We start from the raw sequence: 25,259 nt of genomic DNA, 5'->3' as shown, positions 1-25,259 counted from the left end.
AAACACACTACTGCAGACACATGATATAGACAGCTCCACACACACACACACACACTGCTGCAGACGCACAATATAAACAGGTACACACACACACACACACGCATGATATAGACAGGTACACACACACACACACACACACACACACTGCTGCAGACGCACAACATAAACAGGTACACACACACACACACACGCATGAACTAGACAGGTACACACACACACACACACTGCTGCAGACGCACGATATAGGCAGGTACAGGCACACACACACACACACACACACACACACACACACACACACACACACACACACACACACACACACACACACACACACACACACACACACACTGCTGCAGACACATGAAAGGTACACACATACACACACACACATACTGTTGCAGACACATGAAAGGTACACACATACACACACACACACACACACTGCTGCAGATGCACAATATTAACAGGTGCACACACACACACACACACACACACACACACACACACACAAACACACTACTGCAGACACATGATATAGACAGCTCCACACACACACACGCACTGCTGCAGACGCACGATATAGACAGGTACACACACACACACACACACACACACACACACACACACACACACATACACAAACACACATACACACACACAAACACACTACTGCAGACACATGATATAGACAGCTACACACACACACACACACACACACACACACACACTGCTGCAGATGCACGACATGGACAGGCGCGCACACAGACAGACCTAGATTAACCTAGACTGGCAATGCCCCGAAATTTTTGGATTTCTCAGAGCCTCAGAATCGTAGTCCGCCATCTTGGTGAAGACTCCCGTAATTACGTAATGACGTCATGCACCGATGGTTTTTTCCACTGACGTATACGTCAGTGTTTTTTTCAGTCGGGTTCAGGGTTGCCAGATGATACTGATTATTTTTGCCCATTTTTACCCACAGACCGCCTTCCTCAAGGGCCCGATTGGGCGGGAAACCGCCCGATCTGGCAAGACCGCTCAGCTTCTGGCTCTCTAATAAAACGTTTGGTGGTAGTGAGGGTAATTTCATTCCTGGAGTGAGAATTTAGACGTTACGACTTGCCAAAATCTTTCAAAAAATGATTGAAACCCACTTTGATAACGTAATCACCGTTTGAAATCGTATGCATTCCTATGGCTCACAGCTGCGATAGTCTTCACTAGGCGGAGCTATGTCTGTGGGAGGAGCCCACAGGGCGCGAAAAAAGCAAAGATGGCTGCGCCCAGTCAATCCGAAAAGCTGCCACTGGCTAGAACCGCCCATTGCCAGTCTAGGTTAATCTAGGTCTGTGCGCGGACACACACACATACACACACACTACTGCAGAGACACATGATATAGACAGCTACGCACACACACACACACTGCTGCAGATGCACAATATTAACAGGTGCACACACACACACACACACACACACACACACACACACACACACACACACACACACACACACACACACACACACACACACACACACACACACACACACACACACACACACACACACACACTGTAGGCTGAGAATAGGTACACTGTAGGTTGAGAATAAGTGGAGTTCCCCGCTAAGGCAACTCCATTTATTCTCAACCTGAAGTCTCCAAAAGGCCTCCTAACCCAAGGGGCGTTCACCTGACATCACATGGATCCCTGAAATGTGTGGCTTGATTTATCTTACTCTGCTAGATGTTTGCTCTAACTACTAAACATAGCACAGTGACTGTGATGAGTGCCTTCTGACTGTAATTTGCTGTGAATGAAATCACCAACCAGATTGCAATGGAATACTGAAATGTGTCATCAGAGCCGTATAGAGATCTCTATATACGGCTCTGTGTGTCATATGCCCCGCATGCCCCCCGGTGGGGAGCAGGTGGAAGTGCAGTTGAAAAGAATAAGCCATGTGTTCCGCTGTTTGTTTACGTTAGGGTTGTTTGTTTGTTTATTTGTGTGTGTGTGTGTGTGCGCGTGCGTGCGTGCGTGCGTGCGTGCGTGCGTGCGTGCGTGCGTGCGTGCGTGCGTGCGTGCGTGCGTGCGTGCGTTGCAGTATAATAGTGAGGCTGCAGGAGCATGAGGAGTTCTTTCCTGCGTTCCACTCTCTGGTGCTGGACCTGCTGCAGACACTCGGTAAGGCTGCCTGACCACACGCGCACACACACACACACACACACACACACAGATACACACACACACACACACACACACACACACACACAGATAGACACACGCACACAGATAGACACACGCACACAGATAGACACACACACAAAGCTGGGCCTACTGCAAACACTGGGTAAGGCTGGGACACAAATCTCTACTTGTCAAATTCACTAGTGATGAATACAATTAATTTATAGCCCTAGTTACAATGAGCCTAATGATAAACCCGAGAGATTGTAAATAAAACATTGTTATTATAGTAAATGTCAATGTTTGGTATACTTCGACAGATGACAAAGAACCCCAATTTCTTAAACTGGTGATTGTTTCTTTTCTTCAGATGTGCAGAGGATAGATGACATCATTCCTACACTGAGACAACTGAAGTCTAGAGAGCACTGATTCTTTTTACCCGTGTGTGTGTGTGTGTGTGTGTGTGTGTTGTTTTCTATATTTATAAATAAAGTACTATGATCAAGTTTTACATCTGTGTTTGGTGTTGTAATTGAACTGTGCGTTGTTCGGGCATGTTGTTTCACTAAGGAGTAGTGTTGCTCTGATACCATTTTTTGGCCCCGACACCTGGCTGTGCAGTATCGGCCGATACCGATACCACCAGTGTTGTACCTTAACTAGTTCAATGAACTATAGTTCATGAACTAATTCATAATTTGGGGGAATTTGAACTGAACGCTCACTGTGTACTGCATGATGAACGAACTATGAACTAGTTCATTCTGGTGCCTGTAAACGCATGTGCCTTTGTTTAATAGGGTGCCACATTTCCTTAGTATTCAGGTGAAACCCCAGCCAAATACATTTCAAAAGAACATAAAATGACATCTAACACATATATTTTCACTGATCTGATAAAAACTGAATGCCTGAGTGGTTTTATAGGCTTTGTCAATGTAGCTCGCCATCTCTCGCAAAAAAGAACTAGGCCTATGTCTAGTTCATTTTTGGAAACTATAAATGAGCTATTAACTATGAACAATAATGAACTATGAACAAACTAGTTCATTTTGAAATGTGTGAACTGAACTTTGAACTAGTTCCTGTGGAAAATGAACTTATCCTACACTGGATACAACTCTATTTGAAATATACATATACAGGTCCTTCTAAAATAATTAGCATATTGTGTTAAAGTTCATTTTTTCCCCATAATGTAATGATAAAAAATAAACTTTCATACAGTGCCCTCCATAATTATTGGCACCCCTGGTTGAGATGTGTTAAAAGCCTTAAAATAAATTCAGTGTTTATTGCAGAAGAATACTGTCACACTGAAAATTGTAGGAAAATGTAGCCTTCAACTCAAATGAATTGTAGGAAAATAAAAAAAATCCCTGACTAAAAAATAATTATTTTTCATTAAATCACCTGTTCCACAATTATTGGCACCCTTAACAATTCCCAGGAAATAAATATAATTGAAGCATTTCTGTCATTTCTACAGTAGTTTACAAAGTTTACCAGAGTATGTAGGAACATTTAATTAGTAATTCATCACTTCCTGTTTCCCTGGGGTATAACTATGACGTGACACCGAGGCCATTTCTCTTATCCACTCTTAAACATGGGAAAGACAAAGGAACACAGCATACAAGTGAGGCAGATGTGCGTCGACCTTCACAGGTCAGGCAGAGGCTACAAGAAGATTGCCACTCAACTGCAGCTGCCCATATCTACTGTGAGAGGAATAATTAAGAAGTTCAAAACAACTGGAACAGTGGTAAACAAGCCTGGACGAGGACCCAAGTTTATTTTTCCACCACGCACAGTGAGGAGGATGGTAAGAGAAATCAAAATATCTCCAAAGCTCACTGTTACAGAATTACAACAAATGGTAGCATCCTGGGGTCACAAAGTCTCCAAATCAACCATCAGGCGCTGTCTACACGCCAACAAGCTGTTTGGGAGGCATGCACGGAGAAAACCTTTCCTCACCCACAATCATAAACGCAAACGTCTGGAGTTCGCCCAGCGGTATTGGGGCTTCAACTGGGACTTTGTGCTTTGGTCAGATGAGACCAAGATTGAGCTTTTTGGCAACAAACACTCTAAGTGGGTCTGGCGTACCACGAAAGATGCGCATGCTGAAAAGCACCTCATATACCCACTGTGAAGTATGGGGGTGGGTCAGTGATGCTGTGGGGCTGTTTCGCTTCCAAAGGCCCTGGGAAGCTTGTTAGGGTGCATGGCATCATGAATGCTTTGAAATACCAGGACATTTTAAATCAAAATCTGTTGCCCTCTGCCAAAAAGCTGAAGATGGGTTCGTCACTGGGTCTTTCAGCCAAGACAATGACCCTAAACATTATGGCCAAATTCTACAAAGAAATGGTTTAACCAGACACAAAATCAAGCTCCTCCCATGGCCATCTCAGTCCCCAGACCTCAACCCCATTGAGAACCTGTGGGGTGAGCTGAAGAGGAGAGTACAGAGGAGAGGACCCAGGTCTCTGGATGATTTAGAGAGATTCTGCAAAGAGGAATGGCTGAAGATCCCTCTTTCTGTCTCTTCCCATCTTGTGAAACATTATAGGAGAAGATTAGGTGCTGTTTTGTTGGCAAAAGGGGGTTGTACAAAATATTAACAACAGGGGTGCTAATAATTGTGACACACATTATTTGATGTCAAATAATTATTTCTTTATGTGGGATTTTTTCCCCACTGAATAAATGCACTTGTATTGAAGGTTGGATTTTTCTCTTTTTTTCCATGAAGGTCCCATATTATTTAGAGAAAAATAATAATAATTGGAAGCTAAAAAACACATCTCAACCAGGGGTGCCAATAATAATGGAGGGCACTGTATGTTTTACATTCATTGCACACCAACTGAAATATTTCAGGTCTTGTTTTGTTTTAATATTGATGATTTTGGCATACAGCTCATGAAAACCCAATATTCATATCTCAAAAAATTAGCATATCATGAAAAGGTTGTCTAAACAAGCTATTAACCTAATCATCTGAATTAACCAATTAACTCTAAACACTGGTAAAAGCTTTCTGAGGCTTTGAAAAGTCTCAGCCTTGTTCATTACTCAAAACCGCAGTCATGGGTTAGACTGCTGACCTGACTGTGTTTAACATTGGAGTCAGTGGTAGTGGCATTGCATGAGGGTTATGAAAGCCCAGACATCATTGATGCTTAGCTGTCAGCTGTTTTTTGTTCTTTGATCTGGTGACCCACACCTCCCTCTTCATTATACTCCATAGATTTCCATACCAAGTGTTTCTATTTATAAGAAAAATCTAATTCTAATTGACCAGAAATGAAACTCCATTGAAAGTCAATGGAATGTTCTGTCTGGCAAATTAGAATGAGATTCTTCTTTTTTTTTTAAAGCCTCAGGAAGCTTTTACCAGTGTTTAGAGTTAATTGGTTAATTCAGATGATTAGGTTAATAGCTTGTTTAGACAACCTTTTCATGATATGCTAATTTTTTGAGATATGAATATTGGGTTTTCATGAGCTGTATGCCAAAATCATCAATATTAAAGCAAAACAAGACCTGAAATATTTCAGTTGTTGTACAATGAATGTAAAACATATGAATGTTTATTTTTTATCATTACATTATGGGGAAAAAATGAACTTTAACACAATATGCTAATTATTTGAGAAGGACCTGTACTGTATATGAAGGGCTGCATACTACTTGGATGTAAAATCATTGCCATCATGGCTTTGTCAGGCTGCTGCCTACCTTTGTGTACTTTTTAAATACCTCTGATATAAAAACTAAGTTCAAGGCTGCATTCAAGTGTCAAGTGTCGGTAAATGGTATCAGTGCCTTATTTGTTGGTACTCGCCGATACCGATACCACCATTTTAGTGCAAATCCGCGCCCTGTCCGTTATTGGTATCGGTATTGGTGAATCTCTACTAAGGAGACAAGAATACTTGTGCCTACTGTACCTCAATAACACATAACGAATAGTGATAACACCAAAAAATATAACAGCAAAATGCAGGAGATTACACAAGTAGATTATTACAAAGTTTTATTTCAGCATTTGTGTTTGTTCGTAAACCCCATGTAAACAGTTGAGATAAATATAAATGTATTACTTTCATACTACAAATGCAAGAAGGGGGAAAAATAAATTGACTCGTGGTTACAAAAGGTAAAAAGTGTTCAGGCATCATGTGAGAGTAACTATACACACACACACATACAGATCTTAAACAGCACAAATACACAGAAGAGTCTTATCAAGTGAGTGCGTTTTCTTCAAATGTAAGCAGCCATGTTACTATTTAATACTTTAGTGTTTTTCAAAAGGCACTCTTGTGTTACTAGTGGCAGTACCTGAATTCCATTTAAACATTTTAAAACATTATTTCTTTGTGTTTTGCTTTTCAAAAATACTTGGGAGTTTATTATGAATTGCATAGTGCCACTATTGATCTTCAGCTCTGTAGAGGAGGGCAGCGATGCTTCAGGGTTAGGTGCCGTTTACACGTATCCAGATATTTTAAAATCTGGATATTTTTTTTATCTTGTTTGGGTATAAACGCAACATGTGAATAAAAATAAAAACTACGTTTTAGCCCCCTGAATGGGATATTTTAAAACTGTTAACGTGTAAACGAAAGGCCAAAACCAATGCGTTCTCAAAAAGATACATATACGTGTAAACGGCTTCTTAGTGTGACCTCAGAATCTTAAATTCGGATCTTAATCGAATCAGCGGCAAGCTTATTGTAATTAGCCACAAACCCATAGCCGTTAAAGCCTGCTTTTCTCAAATCAGCCAAAACCTTATAGCCCTAACCAGTGGCAGTTTTAGGGAAATCTGAGGCCCTGGACAAGGAACCATTTTTTGAGGGGCACGAAAACTGTAATGCAACGACGAGGGGCCCTGATTGGACGAGGCCCTGGGCAATTGCCCGACCTTTGCCGTTTTGCCCCAACATGCTACACACCATTAATCCAACGAAAGCATGAAGCCGGAGATTAAACTTGATGACAAATTTAGAATGATATGAACATGTGTATTTGAAGCGGCTTTTAAGTTTTTTTAAAGGGTTTCTGTGGCCCATAATCACTAACCCTGAGCAGATCCTACTGCCAAAACCTTAACCCTAGTAACTCCACACCCAGTCCCGCCCACACACTCAAAACCACAGATGCATACACACTCACAGTCAAAAACAGTCATCCTACATTGTGATTCATATTCAAAAGTATACAAAGACAGAACCACACCTTTATATATATATATATAAAAAACACAAATACATGCAAATAAGTGTAACTTCAAATAATAAACAGGGGAAAAAAAAGAAATGAAATATATATAAATGACGTGAACCTCTTGAGGGAAAAAATGAATTGTGTGTAAATCAAAGAGGGAATGTCTGACTTATCGAAACTAGACAGCGGAACTCTACAGCAGACCTACAGCAAGTGGGTGAAGATTTATGGTGAAGAACACTGGTGGACATTCCAAATTCCACTACCGGAAGATTCTAATGGGATTGTGCATTCCTGTCACGGCATGTTAAATCCTGCCAGTCAGTCACTCAGACACATTGCTGCAGGATGTTTGGCACCTGGGTCGTTCTCAGCAAGTTTGATGCATAAGTAACAAAGTTAAAAGGAAGAGTTCTGAGTAATCATCTGACCCAATAAAGTTCAAAGGTCACTTGGCTTGTTCACACGTAGTGTGGGGAGGGGGGGGCAGAGCAGCCATGGCTTCTGTGCTTCTACACATACACACAGTGTGGTGTAAACTACCTAAACCCAGCTGCTCTCTCAAACACACACACAGACATACGTACGTACACATGAAGATATACCCTGTGCAAAGAAGGACAAGAAGTGAAGGGGTGATGCGAGAGAGTTTTGTAATTGCCGGTTTCCATGGTAACGGTGATGGTGTGATGTGATGTTTCCCATGGTAACGGTGATGCCATAGGGAGGCGGCAGATCTTTCCAGTGGTCTTCACATGAAGCCGGAGCTGTGGGAAGAGAAGGGAAGGGAAGAGAGGTCAGATATTTATCATGCAACACGAGCTCACAGAATTCCAAGAAATGAATATGGCACCTTGAGACACAAAAAACCTGTGGCAGTTTCACAGATTCGGCCTAAATTCTAAGCTGGGCCCATGCAAGTGCTTTTTTTATGTGCCAACAGTTTTATGTTCCAACTTGTGTTCTGTCAAGATTCAAAGATTTTTTTCCCTCAATAACATTTCTTCAGGGAAAGGTTTGGATTAAGAATCGTGTTCGATGTTAAGTAGTGTTCGGTGTTAAGTAGTGTGTGAGTGTGTGTTTGTGTGTGTGTGGATGTGGAACCAAGATGCAAAATGCGATAAACGCCATTTTTTTGCACACATTAATTGCACCCCTGTAAACAACTTCATAGATAAACATTAAGGAACACAATGGAAATAATGAGCTCCTTTGAGCTTTTTGTGGTATCCTCCTGATACCTTGTACAAAGTATATAATAAACCTTTTATTTTATGTTAACCTTTTACAGTATAACAAATCGAACAAATCTAATCAACACCCACAGACTTCTAAGACACTATGCATTCCAGATGGCCTAAAAACCTTCTATGCCAGGTTTAATACTGGATAAAATCGCCATTCGACCATCAAAGCCTACCAGATGACTCTCAAGCAGATCTTCAAAGCCCTGAAGAAGGTAAACCCCCTCAAAGCCGCAGGAGCTGATGGGGTTCTCCCTGGAACACTGAAGGCTTGTTGCAAACAACTGGCTGGTGTGATCTTTTTTTCAATTGCCTTTATCACAGGTATTAGTCCTTCACAGGACTCTAAATTAACACCAGCCAACCGGCCAAATGCTGGTGAAATTTCAGTTTGGCTGATATAAAAGACCAACTTTACTAGCCACTTTGAGTCATTAATGAGCCTGTGTTTGACTAGTGAGATTAACATCTAATATTATCCATTTTGGCTGGTGATGAAAAGGGTTCATTTAGAGCTCTAGCCCCTCATATTATATATATAAAAAAACCTATATTATGACAGTTCGAAAAAGACAAGATGATACACAAACTCTACATGACATCAGGCACGAGGCATTTACATTAGTTGCCATAAAGTGCCTAGAAAAACTGGTCCTATCCCACAATTACATAGTCCAGGACACTACTGACCCCTTTCAAGTTTACCTACCATACCATCCCAACCATTCAGTGAATGGATGCAGTAGCAATAACTTTACGCCACACCTTAGAACACCCATAGAGCAGCAGGACGTACAGTATACTGCCCTACAATATCAGAACGCAGTATCTTGAAAATGGTCGAAAATGGGTTTAGACCGGAAATTGGCTTTAAAATACCTTCTTTTTCTTGTGTTAAATTTTTTTGGCCCAACTTGGTCCCGTTTCGGAAAAAAACGCAAAAAACTGATTATACTGCGCTTTTTGGTTTTAGGAGGTTACGTCGTACTAGCCAAGAACGCAGTATAATGCGAATTATACTGCACTTCTCCATTGACACCGTGGTTTTGGTGTAGACAGTAATACCACAACAGAGCGCAGTATAATGATTTTTCAGCTAAAAAGTAATGAGAATGTTGGTTTTTTTGCTTTTTTCTTGTGTGCATAAATTTTCACCATAAAAAAGTATTATATGGAAGTGTCATCACCGCTTTACCTCCAACACAGTCGCGTGGACAGAAAGGAAACTTAAAAGCCTTTTTTCTCAGTTTGGCATTTTGAATTATACTGCGTTCTGAAATTGTAGGGCAGTATAGTACGTCAGGATGCTCTTTCTGGATTACAACTTCTGCCTTCAATACTATCCACCCAGGCAAATGACAGACCTTAGCCTCCAAGCCCCAACCTGCAGGGGTGGTTTGAGGAAATCTGAGGCACTGTGCTTACATAGTAAAGCAGATAGGGCCCTACACTCGTCTGCTACACAGCCGACCCGGGTTCGATTCCGACCCGGGTCCTTTGCCAGCCCTTCCCCGACTCTCTCTCACAACATGCTTCCTGTCTCTCCTCCACTATCCTGTCTCATAAAATACATAGCTTACATACTGTAGCTTCTTCCCTGCTACAGCCAGACTCATGGCAAAAACAAAAGATCTGAACAACCTCATGGACTTTTTCTTGTAATATATTTTTATTTTAATGTCTTACAATGTCTTACTTCTTTATGTATTGACTCAATGTGCCTGGCCTGTTAGTTTGCACACAAATAAATAAACAAAAAAACAACTTCCGACTTCTGACTTAAAAAAAAAAACAAAAAAACTGAGGAAACCGAGAAAAGTGTTGTTAGTTGGAGTGTTGTTAGTCGTGTCCACCGTTGCGATGTAAACTGCCACGCCATGGCCACGATGGCAGGCTATGAAATGTCGACCTGCATGAATACAGAGCATTTTTTAAAAAGAAAACGGATAGTTAGTATGTTCTGTCCGAGACACTGTCTTACCATTCTATGTCTCCAGTGCTCTAAGTTAACTTTTTTCATCACCAGCCCAAAATGGTTGGTTCGTAGATGTTAATCTCACTAGCCAAACGCACACTCACTAATAGGTCAAAGTGGCTAGGAAGTTGGTCTTTTCTACCAGCCAAACTGATATTTCACCAGCATTTCTCTGGTTGGCTGGAATATTCATTTAGAGCCCTGAATGTCTCTGACTGATAATTATTTATCATATATTAATTACATATGATATTCCATACATTTATACTACATTGATTTTCTAACAAATTTAAGATGTTTGCAGTGTTACGGTGGATATGCTGCATCTGAGCATCATTAAACTAACTGTCTAATATTCAAACCCTTAAATTTCCAACTTTCCACAAAATAGATTTATTGCATTTTGCATCTAGCTCTGCTGTGTGTGTGTGTGTGTGTGTGTGTGTGTGTGTGTGTGTGTGTGTGTGTGTGTGTGTGTGTGTGTGTGTGTGTGTGTGTGTGTGTGTGTGTGTGTGTGTGTGTGTGTGTGTGCAACATGTCATCATGCATTGCGTATAGATGACACACTGATTTGAACCCACTATCGCGTGTGTCCAATACACCTTTGCATGTTAAGGCATGCTCCACAACGCCCTGTGACAGGTTAGGTTTAGGGATGGTTTTGGTTTAGACACGATTTAGCTAGAAATTCGCCTAATGTCGCTGTTCTTGGCAAAAGTAAAGCAGCAGAACCAAACAAAATCGCAGACACGGCGTGAAAACTGCACAAACCTCATCACGTGTCAAAAGTGCACCGTTGTGTTGAGGAGCACGCCTTCACTTCAAAAGGTGTCGCACCAACACGCTGAATGCACTAGCGTGCGATACATACGTTAAAACATGATGACAGCCTGGTGTGTGTGTGTGTACGTGTGCGTGCGTACATGTGCGTATTCCTTACTTCTTGCGGTCCTTATCCTTCTTGGCGTTGGTGTTGGTGTTAAATGATTGTCCCTGCAGCAGCTCGGCGGCCGCCTTCTTCTTCCCGAAAGAGTTGATCTCGTCCTCCAGCGTCCTCCTCTTGTCATCCAGCTTACTCTTCTCATCCGTGTGGAGGCGCTTCAGCTGCTCAAACTTACCCTGGAGCTGCAGAGAGAGAGAGGGGGAGAGGGGTAGAGGAACATAGATAGATAGATAGATAGATAGATAGATAGATAGATAGATAGATAGATAGATAGATAGACAGACAGACAGACAGACAGACAGACAGACAGACAGACAGACAGACAGACAGACAGACAGACAGACAGACAGATAGATAGATAGATAAGACCACTTACCAATCAGTGAGAAGTATTTAAAAAAACAAAAAACAAGCATGGATGTTAAACTTTAAGGTGATTTTACGGACATGCGCATGACTAGGCATTCTGAAGCAGGCTGAGATAAAAAAGAAAAGAAAAGAAAAAAAAACGGAGACATGATCGAACATTTTTAAAAATTAAATAGAAAGATAGAAAAAGGGCCCAATGTCTTGCACATATCCTTTAAAATACAGCCCTTGGCGGCAAGCACCTCGTGGGGACATGTCATGCATCTTTAGCACCACGTATGTAGGTGTGTGTGTGCGTGCGTGCGTGCGTGCGCGGCGTACCTCTCTCTCTGCTTCTTTCAGTTCCATCTCCTTCTCCTTGACGCGCTGCACAAACATCTGCCTCATCTCCTCCTCTCTCCTCTGCAGCTCCCCCAGGAACTCCTGACGCTTAGCCTCGTACGTCTCCTGCAGACTACACAACACACACACACACACACACACACACACACACACATTACTATATAAATATATTCACACATGATACACATATGAATGGAATACATCTATGGTCTTTGATATATTTGCATGCACACACACACACACACACACACACACACACACACACACACACACACACACACACACACACACACACACACACACACACACACACACACACACACATCACTGACATACTGCATTATCACAATTTCAATTTCTGTTCCTTCTGTGTGTGTGTGTGTGTGTGTGTGTGTGTGTGTGTGTGTGTGTGTGTGTGTGTGTGTGTGTGTGTGTGTGTGTGTGTGTGTGTATTATCGGCTATTATTAATTGTGTGTGCATTAGTCTGGCACTGCATATCAAGGGAGGTGATTCTAGGGTAAGTTGGGGCCCCAAGCGAAAATTCAATAGAATGAAAATTCACAAATAATCACTACTGCCGATGTATAACGTTCAATATGTCTAACTGTTTAAATAACACTTAGGCCCTCTGATGAAGACCGAAGTTATACCGTCGAAACAGGTCAAGTGAAACATAAAACCTTTACATGTCTGATGTAAAATAAAAAAACTTATAGGGACACTATGCAGGAAAGGGCCAAAAAAGGTACTGCAACTATGCTGCTCATTGAAACTGGGCTGACTATTGCCAAATGTGATCTTTTCATGAAAGTTTACTAAACAATAAACTATTATTTTCGAGTATGGCCCAAGTACAGTCATTTTTGCAGCTAAAAATGGCTATTTCTGGAAATTCAAAATGGCGGACCATGGAGAAGATCCCCCTTTTCATGTATGAAAATTGTATGTATGACTTCATGTATGAAAATTGCAATTTTTTCAGTCATAATGAATACTTAGAATTTGATGGTGGTGGTAAGTATTCATGGAAAAGGTAACATTAGTGAATGGGTAGCATGAATTCTGGAAATAAACAACAAAAAATCTCACAGAGAGTGTTAATCACTACTGTAGTCTTAGCTGTTATTCACCATCTACAGACCACACGGATGCCTGGTGACAGGATGTGCCTCTGCACACCAACCAAACTGACTGGCTTGGTGTCCTTGAATCCCATCTAATGTGTGTGTGTGTGTGTGTGTGTGTGTGTGTGTGTGTGTGTGTGTGTGTGTGTGTGTGTGTGTGTGTGTGTGTGTGTGTGTGTGTGTGTGTGTGTGTGGTCTCCACACCTGACTGGCTTGCTCTCTGGGTTGGTGTCTTTAAATCCCATCTCGTGTGTGTGTGTGTGTGTGTGTGTGTGTGTGTGTGTGTGTGTGTGTGTCTCCACACCTGACAGGTTTGCTCTCCGGGTTGGTGTCTTTAAAGCCCATCTCCTCTAGTTTGCATCTCCTGTACAGCTCGTAGTGGCGCGTGTGCGTCTGCTCCCGCAGGTCCTCCATGTTCACGCAGATCAGCATCTCACGCAGCTTCACAAAGTCACAGTGGTTCTCATTCTCCACTGGGATGGAGAGTGGACACACACAGACACAGACACAGACACAGACACAGACACACACACAGACACACACACAGACACACACACACACACACACACACACACACACACACACACACACACACACACACACACACACATATGTATTATTATCCTTGGGAGGACATTCCATTGACTCCCATTATCACAAACCAGTGAATGCTAAAACTTGGGTCCCTAACCAAAACAATCCCTAACCCTAACCGGTCACTAAACTTAATGTGTTTGCACTTTTATAGTTTTCTCACCCACGACAAAACAATTAGGAAAAACTTTTTTTTCCCCTGTTCCTTGAGACTATACACGACTTGTTTTTTGTTCTCCACTTGGTTTTTGGCTCCATACTCATTTTATTGTATAATCTATTATTTAATTAATTTATTTTATTTATTTATTTATCTATGGAAAAGTCAGGTAAATTGGGCCACTTTTTTCCATTAATCAATATGCAGAAAAGTGGCCCAATTTACCTGATTTTACTTCATTTCTTTATTTATGGTTTAAAATTGTTGTTAATCTAACTGTTAAGCACATTGCGCCCCATGTCTTGCAACTGTTCTATACAAATACAGTTTATTATTATGAAATCCAGTTCTCCTGATCTTACCTTGCACCACCCCCCAGGGGTACTGCCTAGCCTTCACCATCTTGTTGCCAATCTTCACCTCCTCCGTACTGCCCACCACTGCAAACGGGAGGTGGCCCTGCTCACACACACACACACACACACACACACACACACACACACACACACACACACACACACACACACACACACACACACACACACACACACACACACACACACACACACACACGTTATGAATGCACAGATAGTATAAGTGGTCCTGAGCACAAACAAACACACTACACACACACACACTACACACACACACACACACACACACACACACACACACACACACACACACACACACACACACACACACACACACACACACACATGCAGGTATTATGATTATGATGTTGCTGTTATGATTATAATCTCGCTGTTTATAAAAATGATGGATATTTAATGTCCTTATTATTTATAGATGTTTTACTATTTATTTACTGCCTGGCCCGCAGCGGAAACATCAACCCCTCACAACAGCAGGAATGACAGGCATGTGTGACTAAACCCAAACAGAGAGAGAGAGAGAGAGAGAGAGAGGAGCGGGAAAGAGTGTGTGTGTGTGTGTGTGTGTGTGTGTGTGTGTGTGTGTGTGTGTGTGTGTGTGTGTGTGTGCATATACTACTAATGCCTCTTACATTCATGGCAGTGTTGATCTTGGAGACGGTCTCGTCGTCGGTGGGGAACTGGTAGATCTGCACTCCGTTGCTCACCAGCTCACTCATGATCTTGATCTTGAACTTGTGCAGCTCACTCTTGGAGATGGTGTCAGCTTTGGCGATCACAGGAATGATGTTCACCTGGAGTCGACAGAAGAAAAAAATAAAATAAAATAAAAAGCTGCTGGGAAACGTTCTTACCCCATAGTTGGCATGGTTTGCCATAGATCACACCCTTCTTCAATAAGCCACGGTCTTCATAGTTACCAGTTTACTATAATGAGTCACACCCCATGTTGGTTCTCACCGGCGCACACCCCAGTGTTGCCTGAGTGAGTCTGTGACTTCTATTGTCTACCAGTTCACTCTCTCCTCGTCACACCCCCTTTTTTTTAAAAGGGCTTTTTTGCCTTTGTTTTTTTTGACAGGACAGTGGAGGAGAGACAGGAAACGAGTGTGGAGAGAGAGACGGGGAAGGATTGGCAAATGACCCGGGCCGGAATCGAACCCTGGGTCGCCAGTGTGGTAACCCAGTGCCCCACAGCAGGGCCTCCTCGTCACATCCTTGCTGTCGCAGAGCAAGAAGCTCCCATTCAACCTGCGCAAGACAAACCCCACTGGGCCCTATAGTACAAGACAGACCTCAAAGCACCTGTGAACCTGGTCAACAAGAGATACCTGGAGGGTAGAACTACTAAGAACATGGTTAGGTGATAAAACAGGCTTATTTACCAACAGGAAGCGGTCAATTTGCTAATAGATGTAGCTGCAGGCATCATTTAGTTGAAAATGAGGACCCTAGGCTCTTCTATTACATGATTTACCTCTGCCACAAGTAGCGCTTTCAGGCCAACTGAGAACCGTGCTGGAGCCCGTTCCCGAACCTAATCGTGAACCGGCTGTCGTGTTCACCCCACAGATATTTGCGTTGGCGAACCGGAAAGTTGGTTCGCAATGCGAACCGCAAAATACTAGGTTTTCCTCCGCGAACCGTGACGCAGCGTGGCCGTCAGCAGATTCATCCGGGTAACACAGTCACGTGCGGAAAAAGTTCAGAGACCGGTATGAACACGTGGGGTTCGCAGATAAGCACTTAAGTGCCAAATGTAACTGGTGCGGGCACCAGCTCCGGCTCCGTTCTGGTCGGCCTTAAAGCCCTAAAAGTGAACTTAACCTGGTCTGCTCCTGAAGCAGCTTCTTAGTATAGCCCCCTGGAGAGTCCAGCTGAAAGAGATCGCAGGTCCCATGTCAATGCTCATCCTATTCCACTGAGGCCGACGAAGTCCAACCACAGATTTTCTAGGTTCCCTTTCGAACATCTCTGGTCCAACCGCTTACATACGACCTCAGGAGCCAAACAGGCCTGTAAAAACATCTCACATCTCCCTCATAATCATCATACTCTAGAGCAGTGTTTCTCAAAGTGGGGCGTAAGCTCCCCTGGGGGGGAAAGTTATCTCAGGGGGGGCGTGTGACATCTGATTTGGGCTTTTTTGCCCCAAGGAAATGATTTCCTGTCTCGTCAATAAGTCAATAATTTTAAAGCCCTCACCAACATTACATTATTAATTGTCATGAATTTCAATAGCATAGGAAATGAACACACATCTGCATTCGACTGCAGTCCCTCTTTGTTTAATCTCACCAGTCACCTTTCCTTTGATTCTGCGCAGCGAGTACTGCTGTTGCTTGGGGGGGCTCGGAAGCATTCTCTGAAGGGGGGAATGATGGAAAAAGTTTGAGAACCACTGCTCTAGAGAGACCTCCCTTGGTGAGGAGGGTCGGGATGTTTATCTGTACGTTTTCATGCTTTCATGCTCTGCCAAGGGACTGTTGATGTACAAATTAGCTTGAGGCCAACTCTGGTATGATGCATGAAAAATGTGTGTATCGCTACAGTGATGCATTGACTTTCACTAGCTTAGCTACATATTCCATCTTTTAACTTGTCTTAAAGCAAGACAACGCTTAACATGAAAAACAAGACACTTAACCAACTTTATAAACCCTGGCCGATTTTAACTGTATTAAGCCCCAAAATAGTGGTATACCCCTTTAATAGTGGTCCAAAATATAACGGACTAGAGGATGAAGGACTGTTTCTATCCCACTGCCATCAGACTTTAGAACTCAATGCGTCCCCTGCCCCCCTCAATACTTCAAGACTCGCTAAACTGTGAGATGCATATGGACATATGCAATGGAATCTGGCTCAATTGGTGAGTGTCTGTCTGTCTGTCTGTCTGTCTGTCTGTCTGTCTGTCTGTCTGTTTGTTTGTCTGTCTACATGTGAATAATTGAATCCTGCACTTGCTCTGAATGATCAGTTGATTGCATATTTTATAGCTTAATATTTTCTTATCTCATTGGTTATGCTGTTAATATATCTTTAATTTTGTGGGCACCTGTGGGTTGCTTCCAAACATCATCTCCCTATAGTGACTAAAGCACTCTACTCTACTCACTTTACCCAGGCTGGAGGGCAGACCCTCTCAATTCCATATGCCAAGGCAAAGTTCTCTTTCGGTCGAATCACGACATCTCACTATGCTGATATGTCTCATTCATCTCCCTCAGAGAACCGACAGGTGTTACCTAGTTTATTCGTATAGCGCATTTCATACACAGATGCAATTCAATATGCTTCCCAAACAAATAAAAGGAAAGGAACAAAGAAAACAAGAAACAGAGAAAGAAACCCACTGCCCAATCAGAGTAGAGAGCAGGGCTGGACTGGCAATCTGGCAAACCGGGCAAAATTTGAGACACAAGCGATGGAGAGACTAAAACTAAAAGGTGGTGTGGAAGAGATTGCGGAAAAGGGATAAAAAAAAACTTGCAGCAGAGGCAAGATAATGTGTTCACGCATGTAGTGTTGTAGCAGCAGGAGAAGGACAACAACTTCTGCATGTTGGAAATGATGGAGCACGCTAGGAGACAGCAGGTGGTGAAAGCGGCAATAGCCTCTACGAGCCCTGACAGGTATGAGTCAAGTCAAGATCTGTTCTTTCAAACTTTAGGATATTCCATGCCTCTCCCCAACTCTCACTTCAGCATTAAACATTAATATTAAATAGGCCATTAATTTCCACCACCATAAGTGTGCTTGAGTGCTTTGAACCGGTCGCACGACTCGCGGACCTATTGAGAAGACAAACATTCCATACACCAAACCACTGACGTGAATAATATAGTAGCCACGGCAGTGTGCCAAATGTATAGCATTAAATGAAACACCAGTGGTGTTGTTCTAAAGCATACCGTGTAGTAAATGCGTTTCGAAGACTGTCAAACTCATGCCTACTCTCACTAAATATTCAGCGATTGTTTGCGTAATCACATTTACCACGCAGTGAAAATGTCTAAATATCGTGTAACGGTTGTCGCGTCTCGCGTGTGGAAAACAAAAAAAGGTTTGCCAAACGGATTTTTTTTTATTCTTGGAGCACAATCAAACCATATTCTGTAGGTAAAGACCTAGCATCTCTCTCTATCTCTCTTAGCTGTTATTTTATCCAGGACAATTAGAAATGATAAATGATTGAAGATTTTTTTTAATAAGCTTCTGATAGGCTACAGTTTTATCTGTAGATTATTTTATATGTAGCCTACCACTTTCAGCACTGCTCATTTTGAAACTTCAGTATGTTAATGCTTTCTTAACATATTTGACACACTAAAGCATTGTGGTGATAGGCAGTTCATGATTTTCTTTCATCATTCAAGCTATTAAAGTAGCTTCCTTATGCAATGAGAGATGCATTTTGATAACAGGAAATTAACCCCTCTTCTAATGCACCTGTTAGAAGAAACCCTCAATTTAACATTAATCTAGGTCAATTTATGAGTAGGCTATACACTGAAAACTATATTAATTTGAATATTTTGCAAGTGCTGCATACATTGTGATAAATAATCTATCTCCCTCTTCTCATCTTGTCAAACCAGGCCAGGATGAGGTTGAGTTAGAGAGAGAAGTAGAGTAGGCCTAGATTACTTTTGCTGTGAGTGTGGTCATGTATTGCATTTCTAAACCACTGCTCAAACTAAGATTCAATTTAAATAAATAGTTGATATAGTCAGCACACATTTCCTGGTGTTTTCTGGTAGCTGAAAGAGAGATTCATGCATGAATATTGCGCCTTTTTGTATAAGCCGCTTGGTCAATAAGTAGTCGGATGTGCTCTGCTGATTATGAGGGGCCGGTCTGGGCCAAAAATGCCCGGGCCATTTTGTTCTCCCAGTCCAGACCTGGTAGAGAGAACACTTAGCATCAACATTTCTCATCCTACAGCAGCAGTACAAACAAACACAGAGCTCTCACGGGAGAGAGTTGCGGAAGGGAATCCAGATTACAAGGCCTACATAAGCGCACGCACACACACACACACATGCGTGCGCGCACGCACGCACACACGCACACACACACACACAAGAGGTGGAAGAAGTACTGAAGTTGTGTACTTAAGTAAAAGTAGAAGTACCCTGCGAAATTACCAAAGTGAAAGTAAAAGTTGTACACCAAAAATGTACTTAAGTAAAAGTCCTAAGTACTAACTTTTAAATGTACTTTTTGGATACAAAAGTACAAGTAGCCGCCCTACTCGCGCAATGGCTGTCTTTCTCCATGTCTGCCTATGATCCAATAGGAAAACGTTTCTGCAACGGTTTTCGGTTCTATTTGAACATTACTATGGAGTCCTGAATGTTTTGTAAACTATCTTTTCAGTTTGGAAGAGGGGCTTGGTCCCGCCTCCCTGTCCGCAGCTGAGGCTACTCAAATATCCACGAAACACAACAGGAAAACCTAGGATAAATGTACTAGTAACGAAATCTTCTTCTAGAAATGTAAGGAGTAGAAAGTACAATTGTCAAAAAATGTAACTAAGTTAAAGTAAAAGTCAGCATTTTTATTTTGACTCAAGTAAGTACAAATTAGAAAAACTACTTCAGTACAGTAACGAAGTAAAAATACTTAGTTACGTTCCACCTCTGACACACACACACACACACACACACACACACACACACACACACACACACACACACACACACACACACACACACACACACACACATCAAACGGCAGCTTCTGGAAAAATATGCAGATATGTGGCAGCCATTTCACCACAACACACACACACGCTGCACACGCGCACACACACACACAAACACACACACGTACGCACACACGCACACACCAGAAATAAAAATGGCCAAGCAAGTCAGAAATGACATCAAAACTGCACGTACACCCCTCAGTGTAGGAGGAGAGGGATAGATGAAACCAAACTCATGCTGAATTTCAACAACATCTAGACCGACCTCGTCACCACCCAAACATCTACTACATCAGGGCACTAGTACGCATTTGTGGTTTGGCTACGAAACTCAGTTTGGCTACATGGCCAAAAGTATTTTCACACTGCTAATTAAATACATTTCAGTTCACTCTGTGAACCAAGCTAACAAACCTCTTCTCCCATCTACTTAGCCTACATTTCAGTACTGCCTAGTTTCACTGGCATTTCCAGCTATGCCCAAAGACACCGGGCTACGTACCTCCACGTTTCAATAGTCTTTTACTGGTCCCGAAACGTTCACACAGCTGCTATATGATAGTCAACACATACTGTAACTAGAACACATAACACATTACCACCGAAATCGACTCACTTGCTCCTTTTGTCATTTCCAACAACTCCAACTCCAACGCAAACTTTCATCAAAATCCGTGCTTAACTTTTTGAGTTACCGCTCACACACACGCACGCACACACACACACACAAGTCACACACACACTGACAGTACCTTGCTGTCCAGTTTCTTCATGGTGACCAGGTCTAGTGACTTGAGCGAGTGTCCGGACGGTGCGATGAAGTAGAGGCAGGCGTGGATGCGCGAGTCGTGGTAGTTGTGGAGCGAGCGCTTGATCTTCAGCTCCTCCTGCAGGTACGACTCAAACTGGGTGTCGATGTAGTCTACCACATGCTGGTAACTGTGGAAACGAGTCGACAACGTCGCAAGTTAAACACTGCAAATGTGAACACACCGTGTGTCGATGTGGTAACTAACTATGGAAACGACAACATCGCAAGTTAAACGCTGCAGCCCCACCACGTGCTGGTAGCTATGGAAACGACAACGTCGCAAGTAGGGATGCACCGATACCACTTTTTTTAAAACCGATACAAGTACGAGCACATTAATGTGTGTACTTGCCGATACCGAATACTAAAATTGTTTTGTGTAATAGCAGTATCGTTCCTGGTAACGGCAAGTGCTTGACGAGTACGAGTACGAGTATAATGAGCAGTATCGGGTGACGATACCGATACCAGTATCGCTATTGGTGCATCCCTAGTCGCTTGTTAAACGCTGCAAATGTGAGCAGTGTGTGGATGTAGTCCACCACGTGCTGGTAACTATGGTAACGACAACTCACAAGAACACATCAGATTAGCTATTAATAATATGATAGCACATCAATCAATAAAGTTGATTCAAGCAATGTAATACAATGCAATAATACAAATGATGTCCTTGATGGCACACAAGCGCAGACTATTAAGAAGAAGAAGAAGAAGAAGATGCAAAACTAGGTGTGTGTGCGTGTGTGTGCGTGTGTGTGTGTGTGTGTGCGTGTGTGTGTGTGTTGTTGCCTCTTCTGCTTCATCTGGTCACTGAGCCCCGTGGAAGGAAGCATAAAGATGATAAAAATAATTACATGAAGAAGACAACAACAACAACAACAACAACAACAACAACAACAACAACAACAACAAAGTGCTGCTTGCCTCTCCTGCTTGTTCATCTGGTCCCCGAAGCCCACGGTGTTGACGATGGTGAGCTTGAGTCTCACATTGCTCTCCTGCAGGTCATAGGTTTGCGCCCGCAGCTTCACCTTGGGCTCAAAGTGTGACGACTCAAAGTTCTCGAAGTTGGTGTTGAACAGCGTGTCCATCAGCGTGGACTTGCCGATGCCCGTCTCCCCTGCAGGTACAACATCAGACCAATCAGGGGTGTGTTTCTCGAAAGCATTGGGGGGTGTTTTTGGTCTTTTTGCCTTCATTTGTGTGATAGGACAGTGAGGATATGGACAGGGATCAAGTGGGAGAGAGAGACGGGGAAGGGTCGGCAAAGAACCCGTGCTGGGATCGAACCTGAGTCGCCGGGCCTAGTGCCCTACCATTAGGCCACGGTAGGTCCTTCTTGAAAGCATAGTTGTTAGCCAGTTAGCAACTTGGGTAGTTGCCAATGGGAAATTGCATTGCAAACAACAAAGTAGCTAATGTAGTTGCACCCCAGAATTCAGAAGGCTTTAGGGTCAAATCCCAACCCGTACCACCCACTTTAAAAGAATGTGATCTCCTACCCCAACCTCATTCATGACTGAACTGGCCTTGAGCAAGGGTCCTCATGCCACATTGCTCCATGGACTGCAAACCAAATGCCCTGTACCCTAAATAACTGCAAGTCGCGTTGGATAATGGTGTCTGCTAAGTCATAGTGTGGCCGATGAATGGTTGAATTCACACCTGTAATTCCGCATACAAATAGTCATGAGATCGTGTGAATGTCAAAGTAATCAAATGCGATGCCCAATCCCCTTGGTTTTAAACTGTTTAATGAATGGGAATTAGGCCAATTAGGCCCGTCAAAACTGGGGATTAGCCATTCCGGTTTCTAGATTCAGAGAATTGATTGACTACTTGGTTTACCAATGCATAGTGCAATATTAATTAACAAGAGGGTGTTGAGTAGAGGGCATGGTTAACCAATAAAGAGGATGTCAATTAGTTAATTGACCAAAAAAGAAGGTGCTAATGGTTAAGGAGATCAGAGGATTGCAGGTTCGAATCCCACTCTTACCACTCCCCACCATAATCCATGGCTTAGGTGCGCTTGAGCAAGGCACCTAACCCCACACTGCTCCAGGGACTGTAACCAATAGCCTGTACTTAAAATAAGTGTGAGTCGCTTTGGATAAAAAAACGTCAGCTAAGTGTAATGTAATGTAATGTAATGTAATGTAAGGCTAATTGCTTTACCGATGCAGAGGATGTTGAAGCAGAATCCCTGGTTGGTGGACTTGTTGACCAGTTGGTCAGGCAGGCTGTCGAAGCCGACATGACCGGACAAGGACAGGGGCCGTGCATTCTTCTCCTGTGGGGGGAGAGAAAGGCAGACGTGATGTGAACTGGACATCAATACAACACATGAACACACACGAACACACACCTGAACGAACTAACTAACCAAGAACTAACCAAGGACAGGGGCCCGGAATTCTTATCCATTCTTTTACTGGCTGTCAACATAACACACAGTCCTGTCTGACTCTGAACATGACATCTTCACTGGTCATCAACACCACACACACAGCCCTGTCTGATTCTGAACAGGACATCTTCACTGGTCATCAACACCACACACACAGCTCTGTCTGAACAGCTACTGACCATCAACGCCAACATGCAACCCTGAGCAGCTTACTCCCCCACTGTACTAACCGTCTCTTCCCATAACCCTTTCTGCAAGACCCCAGACCACTGTCTCTCGGTCTTTGTCATATTATAGGCATCCCCATCTGTTATTGCAAGTCTGTTGCTATGTGTAACTGTGGGATAGCAAGGCTATCTATCAGTGGGCTGAGTGCTTCTGGCTGTCTTGAGTTGACCTACTTTAAAAATGATTTCCTGTCCACAATTAAGTGTGGATGAATGTCACAGCCTGTTTTCCCAATGTAATAAATAGTCTGAGTGAACACTTGTATTAAACCTGAACTGTGCTTCTCCCATGGCTGCGTACAGTATGGTTCATTGACGTTTCATTGACATTCCATATCAATTCTGAATATTTTCCATTTTTAGTGTATGACACCCACCTCATCGTACTCCTTTACTACCCTTTCTACCCCCTTGGGAAAAGTTGAAGTTTTCCTTTTGGCTTTATGCATCTCTTCCAGCCGAGTGGTGGGGGTCGTGTCATACAGCCTGCCCTACACTACGATAGAATACAATCATCAAGTATGCGCATCAATAAACGCAACAATCGGGGTTCTATCCAAACAAACCACGCCCAACAACCCCAGTCGTGAACTAGTCCTGACTCCCCGTGTCGACTCGACTCAAACATTGAGAGTAGTCAATGGACTCAAACCATCGGATTCAAGAGGATGTGGGGTCTACAATTTTACACACATCTGTTAAGCGCTAGTCACAGCTGGCTATCGTCTACACTGGCCCAATTTGCCATAATCCAACGTAAACCGGTTCATCCAGAAAGAATATACATTGAGTTGTTGGTCCTGTCTTGAATGCGGTTGGACAGGTTGTTTATGCAATGTATTTAAGTTTTTGATTATTCAAAGACAAAGTGACCTCCTGACTGCTGTTGTTTTCTTTGTATAACAATTCATTTCAATTATTCATTTCTAATTACATAGTTTTCTACGTTGTTTAGTCATGACAGCCATGTATACATTATTCACAATTCCCATAAACCATTCCAGCATACAAAGTTAGTAACTACATTATACAAGCCAAGTAGGGTATAATTATTTTGCCCTGAGACGCTGTAGTTAGCCGACTTGCCAGCCAGCTAGCTGACTTTCTGTGATACAGAGGTTTTTTGAATGAAAACGACGCTATGAAAGCTGTAAACGTACCCCTTGCCGCGCAACGTCGGATGCAGACATGTTAGTTGTGTTTGTTCCTTACAAAAAAGAGGAATTCCCGAAATAAACAGTCACAGTCCGAATATGGGACAAGGATACCGAATGAAAGTTTGAATACTTTTCCCAGTAACCACGAATGGAATGCAGTGCTGTTTCATGTCAAGTTCATGCAGGAGGTGCACTGTTGACATATTTTTAATATTTTCATCCTTGTTTTGTTTGCACGTCGACAGATTGAGGTGTGAAGAACACACGAAGACCTAAAAATCAAGGTCCACTCACCTATGTTTCAAATGTGATTTTACAAATCCTTGGGCTTATCCCATAAATTACGTGATCCACC

The 25,259-nt window shown here is 42.7% G+C and overlaps 2 protein-coding genes across 5 annotated transcripts in view; one reads left to right on the top strand and one right to left on the bottom strand.

The window, feature by feature from the left end:
- cep70 (centrosomal protein 70) overlaps positions 1-2,703 on the top strand; it is a 28,322-nt gene extending 25,619 nt beyond the window's left edge. The window contains exons 16-17 of the mRNA XM_063211702.1: positions 2,107-2,186; positions 2,560-2,703. Coding sequence (XP_063067772.1) covers positions 2,107-2,186; positions 2,560-2,621 — 142 coding nt within the window. The 3' untranslated portion in view covers positions 2,622-2,703. The remainder of the gene's footprint in view (positions 1-2,106; positions 2,187-2,559) is intronic.
- A 3,520-nt stretch (positions 2,704-6,223) lies between these two features.
- On the bottom strand, positions 6,224-25,032 carry LOC134459366 (septin-11-like). Of its 4 annotated transcripts, none has more exons than XM_063211706.1 (10): positions 24,125-24,250; positions 23,289-23,403; positions 22,035-22,230; positions 21,049-21,235; positions 15,216-15,377; positions 14,551-14,647; positions 13,739-13,907; positions 12,289-12,421; positions 11,596-11,780; positions 6,224-8,203 (listed from the first exon to the last, which is right to left on the bottom strand). In XM_063211706.1, the coding sequence occupies exons 1-10, from the start codon at positions 24,194-24,196 to the stop codon at positions 8,188-8,190; spliced, it is 1,332 nt and encodes a 443-aa protein (XP_063067776.1). In that variant the 5' UTR covers positions 24,197-24,250; the 3' UTR covers positions 6,224-8,187. The 4 variants fall into 4 exon arrangements, with proteins under 4 accessions (XP_063067776.1, XP_063067775.1, XP_063067774.1 ...); XM_063211705.1 differs by lacking the exons at positions 6,224-8,203; positions 24,125-24,250 and adding exons at positions 10,328-10,589; positions 24,908-25,032; XM_063211704.1 differs by lacking the exon at positions 6,224-8,203 and adding an exon at positions 10,328-10,589 and having other exon boundaries at positions 24,125-24,251.
- Between the last annotated feature and the right edge of the window lie 227 nt (positions 25,033-25,259).

The sequence above is a fragment of the Engraulis encrasicolus genome, chromosome 12 (assembly GCF_034702125.1).
Source record: "Engraulis encrasicolus isolate BLACKSEA-1 chromosome 12, IST_EnEncr_1.0, whole genome shotgun sequence".
NCBI classification, from domain to species: Eukaryota; Metazoa; Chordata; class Actinopteri; order Clupeiformes; family Engraulidae; genus Engraulis; species Engraulis encrasicolus.
This window is presented reverse-complemented; position numbering and strand designations above follow the sequence as displayed.